This window comes from Lampetra planeri, chromosome 3 (genome assembly GCF_965212315.1).
Source record: "Lampetra planeri chromosome 3, kcLamPlan1.2.h2, whole genome shotgun sequence".
Taxonomy (NCBI): domain Eukaryota; kingdom Metazoa; phylum Chordata; class Hyperoartia; order Petromyzontiformes; family Petromyzontidae; genus Lampetra; species Lampetra planeri.
In genome coordinates, this window is record NC_136109.1 from 20247676 (window position 1) to 20252411 (window position 4736).

General features: G+C 41.7%; 1 protein-coding gene across 1 annotated transcript; it reads left to right on the forward strand.

Annotated features, from left to right (window-relative positions):
• Positions 1-4246, forward strand: LOC144740438 (cyclin-dependent kinase 4 inhibitor B-like). Its single transcript, XM_078623293.1, has 2 exons — positions 1-233; positions 1633-4246. The coding sequence occupies exons 1-2, from the start codon at positions 69-71 to the stop codon at positions 1885-1887; spliced, it is 420 nt and encodes a 139-aa protein (XP_078479419.1). The 5' UTR covers positions 1-68; the 3' UTR covers positions 1888-4246.
• The last annotated feature ends 490 nt before the right edge of the window (positions 4247-4736 follow it).

The following is a 4736-nucleotide window of genomic DNA, read 5'->3' on the forward strand; positions in this document are numbered from 1 at the left end:
TCCCTGTCGACACTTTGGACGTCGTCCCGATCACGTCTCACAGCTCCGCAGTTCTCCGTTTTTTCGCGATGGGCAATCATTACGATGGAGCCGACGGCGGCGACAGCAACGCCAGCGAGGGAGACCGCCTGACGAACGCGGCGGCGCGCGGCGACGTGGGCGCGGTGCGTGAGCTGCTCGCCCGCGGGGTTCCCCCGGACTCGCCCAGCCGCTTCGGCCGCACCGCCCTGCAGGTGAATTGTCTCGGGGGCCTCCCCTGGTACCCTGCACGGCGGGGAGGGTGAGAGCGAGGCGGTGTTCTTGAAGGGGAATGTTTTAAAATGTATATATAATGGGTGTGAAATAATCATGGGGGGGGGGGGGGGGGAAACGATTTTTACAGCGGCAGGCATCGGTGTTTTTTTATTTAATGCAATTAAACCCGATTTTGGGGGATTGAAACCTGGTTTAATGAATACGAAACTCTGATCCAAGGCTTAGGCTGCTTTCCTCGTCGGTACTGTTATCGTAGAATGCGGTGGGCAGGTTGGTCGTGATGAACACGAGCTTCTCCATAATCGTGGGCGCCAGTGAGTTCATTGGCTTGGAATGGATGAAGCCCATCGTTGAGAAGTGCGGATCTGCAATTAGAACCAATTAAACCGGATTTCTCCCAATCTCAGATGATTGGGTTTAATATAAAAAGACAATTAAACCCGATTGTTAAAAACCCAAATGTCCCACCCTTGAAAATAATTGTTGTAATTCTCTGGCCAGTGTGTCAATTCGTTGCTGCACGTCGTTTTGGGTGTTGTTTAGATTTAACCGCGTTGGTCGGTGCGGGTTGATAAAGGGGGTGGGTTGTAAGGGGCTTGATGACACTTGCCACCGTTGACCGGCAAATTTTACTAATTTATAACAGACAATAACACTGAGTTACCATTATAATAACCATAATCGCCACCAGCAGCATCAAATTGAGATCCTCTGATGTGCTGGCCGTTTGGTGAAGGGTGACGAGGCGTCGTTTGCGTCCATGATCGTAATATTGATTTAGAATGAAGGAATCCGATGAGCTATAAAGCACTTTTCCACACGTCCAGTCGGGGCGGGTAAACAAAGTTATAACCACAAATAATACTAAAGCAAGTCCCTAGAAATGAAGACCAAAATACAAACTCTTGAGCCGGTAAAAGTCGTCAAACTCGTTGCGGAATTGATTGGTTTCATTTGTTCCGCTGTAAGCCGTTTTTAAAAAAATGCCACGATTGCTTTACCGTATTTGTCACACTCGCATACCTTCAAAATGCTGGACTCTGCAGCTGGCTAATTAAGTCGCAGTTCTGAGCATCCCATCCATCCACGTAAATGCTGTACAGTCATGCAGCCGTGTTTATATTTTTTCAGTCCTGAATAATTTGATGGAAATTACATCCATTTTTTTATTGCAGTATATGTGGGTGTATATATTTATGAGTGCTCCTGATTGCTTTGTCCCTGGCTCTGCCACAATGTTGCATTTTCTCCCCTCTAATGTTTTCCCCATCGTGACCGCACACCCCACCTTTAATAAAGCGTCACGAAATACAACAATATAACATGTAGCCCGCTATTCATGTATATATTTTGTTGTATTCACATTGCGTGCGTCAGGTCATGCTCCTGGGCAATGCCTCCCTCGCACGGATTCTGCTGGAGGCCGGTGCGGATCCGGGGGTGCAGGACCCAGTGTGGGGACTCACGCCAGCTCATGACGCCGCACGCGAAGGCTTTACCGACACTGCCCTGTGGCTGAAGATGTACGGGGCCTCCATGAGTGTCAAGGATGCTCTGGGACGTACGCCCTCCCAAGTCGCAGAGATGAATGGGCACTTGGCCCTCTCCCTCGCCTTGGTCGATGATGAGTAGGAAAATGTTATCCTTTGCGTTCTCTCCTTTATTCATTCCACCAACGGAGGATGCAGACGATGAGGAAGCGATGGTAGAGGGAGAGGTGGAGGAGATTCGAGAATGTTGAGATGGACGGAGTTGGGAGAATACGAACGATGATTAGCTTGTGCCTGCTTTTTGCCATTTTTTTGGTTGAAAGTTGTTGAGAAAAAGGCTTGAACTACTGAATCAGAATCTTAATTAATCCTGGAGTAATCTGATTAGCTGTGAAGCTCTTTATCACAGAAGCCCAGTGGGGGCGGGTCAGAAAGTTACAACAACAAAAATCCAAAAACCGGTAGGAGCCCAAAGTATAGGAAAGCCAAGGAAGTCTCTGAAAATAAATATAAATAAAGTATACAATTATAAATTGCATAAGTACATCAATTCCTACAACTGGCATCTTGAGGAGTGGAGGAAGTGATGGCAGGAAAGAGAAGATGATACTTCAGTTCCTGTTAGTGATGATGACTGGTGATGATTCTACAGATTTATTTTGTATGCTGTATAACGTTATTTACAGCATCATAATCATCACACCTGTAATTCATAATTTGAGTGACTATATTTGAATAGTTGCGATTTATGAAACTTCCACATCTCCTGGGTCTGAAGATGGCTTGGAGACAGCAGTATAGCAAATAGAAAAAATAACCCTTATGTATGAAGCTCTTAGTGTTATCCCCGTGTGTTTTTTCTCTGGGTATGCCAGTTTCCTTGCAAATAGCACTCCATAATGTGGCCAAACATCTAAATTCTGACCCTCCTAGTAATTCAGTAAGGCTTTCGTCAATATCACCACCATTGTAAACAGCAGTGGCAGTAGGATCGTCACCATTCCTGTGAGAATGGTTTTGTGGGGTTCAGCTTTTTGTCTCAGATATTAAGGGTTTTGTTGAAATCAAATCTGTTATTACATTGGTCATATTCTCATCTCCGGTGCAGTTAGGAACTGTACAAAATGTTTATATACACTTGACAAATTTTTTTTTTTAATTTGTGAATGCATTCAAGAGATAGGAGGGATCCATGACCACCTAGACATACATTTCAACAACTGGGAGAGATATAACCATGGGGGAACCCATGTAGGCCACTTATTGGGGGGGGGGGGGCACAGTGTGGCTTAAGCTTGTGGCCCAAAGTTGGTGGTAGGCAGGATATTAGCCTCCAATGTCTCTTATGCTCGTCAATATTGACAGTTATCGCACTTTATTACTATTTTATGTAATGTGTTTTTTTATTTAATGTGTTAAACATTACTTTACATTGCACTTTTATTATGAACTACAAAGAGATTTAACTAAAAAAAAGAATGCTGTAATTTTCAGAGGTGTCTGTTTAAATGTGGCTTTGTTGCTCAGGGGGTTCAAAGTGGCCATATTCAAGATATCATTAAGCCAGGACCACTGACATCCACGGTTCAAGCCCCAGGATATCAGTGTCTCAGGGGGTTCATAAATTGATGTCTGATGCGCTGAGCCACCATTTAAACACCTATGGAAAACCAGGTTGTTTACAGAATCGTGAGTGATCTCTCGGCGCTGGTAACCAATGACGGCATATTTATTTTACAAAAGCAAGCGTTACATTTGATATTGCACTTAAATACCTTGTGGTACTGTACTCGTCTTAAATTATTTTTAAAGTATCTATTTAACTTTTATGCAATTATCCAATGCTTGAATTTGCAAGTAAGTTTTACCAAAATGCTTTTTAAGTCTGTTATTTATGCATTTCTTAATCTGTATATGTTGTTGACGGAGCTCGCTTCAATGAAATTTATAGACGTCAATAACTTTATAAGTCTTGGCTTCATATCAGTCGCTTTTGGCTTAATGAAATTAATGAAGCTTTTTAATTGGATTGTGTGTTAAGGACAGTCTATACCCATGACTGAAACTGAGTTTAAAGCGTATCGCGCCAATGCACAATTATCAAATTTGTTTTTTAATTGAGCCTATTTAAACTTTGGAAAGAATGTTTACGTGCGATTTTTTTTCCCAAGTGTGTATTAAAGGCGTGTTGATCGTGTGGATAACAAAGCTATGGTAGTGATAGAAAAAGTCGTCTTGAGGACCGTATAACTTTTTAGAGTTCTGAATGGACATTGCAAATTAAATTTTGGGAAAAAATGTCTGAACCAACTCTTAATGAATTCCAAATGTTTTTAATTAAGTAATATTAAAAGTTACAGTTGCACTTGTTATGCTGTTGGCTGTTGTTAATGAATTGATGTTGTGAAGGTTACAATGTTATGAGATGAAAATATGTGAAGCGTTTTAAGATGGCGAATTGTGCTGTTAACTATTTGAATAAATAAGGCATCTTTTGCTAATTCTGTTGTCGGACAACTTATTTTTACTCATTTACACTCACTGATGTATTACTCAATCTATGAAATACAATTTCTATAAGCAAATAGGGAATAAAAAATTTCACATCAAATTAGAATAAAACAATTGTGGGGAGCTCGACTCCTTGCGCCTACATAATTATAACAACAAAAAAACTCCCAACGTTCGTCAATCACATTGCCTTTAAAGGAAAAAAATATATAAATGATATAGGCGAATTGACCTATATATAGGGTCATTGCCCGAAACGTCTTCTAGTTCCCCCCCCCCCTTTCACATACATTATTAACGTGTTAGAACTTTAATAAACTTACGCATTCGTGCTTTTGCACAACTGCCAACACACGAATGACATTGTTACATTTAAAAAATATTAACCCGGGTAGGTAGGGAGAGAGGGGGGTTTGACCCGGGATTGTTTATTGCAGCAATTCTAGATTTGAAGCTTTCGTGACTGCAAGGATTCATATT

Coding starts and splice junctions, on each gene's coding strand:
- LOC144740438 (XM_078623293.1), top strand. CDS start 69: ATGGGCAATCATTACGATGGAGCCGACGGCGGCGACAGCAACGCCAGC. Junction 234..1,632: donor TCGGCCGCACCGCCCTGCAG/GTGAATTGTCTC, acceptor TGCGTGCGTCAG/GTCATGCTCCTGGGCAATGC.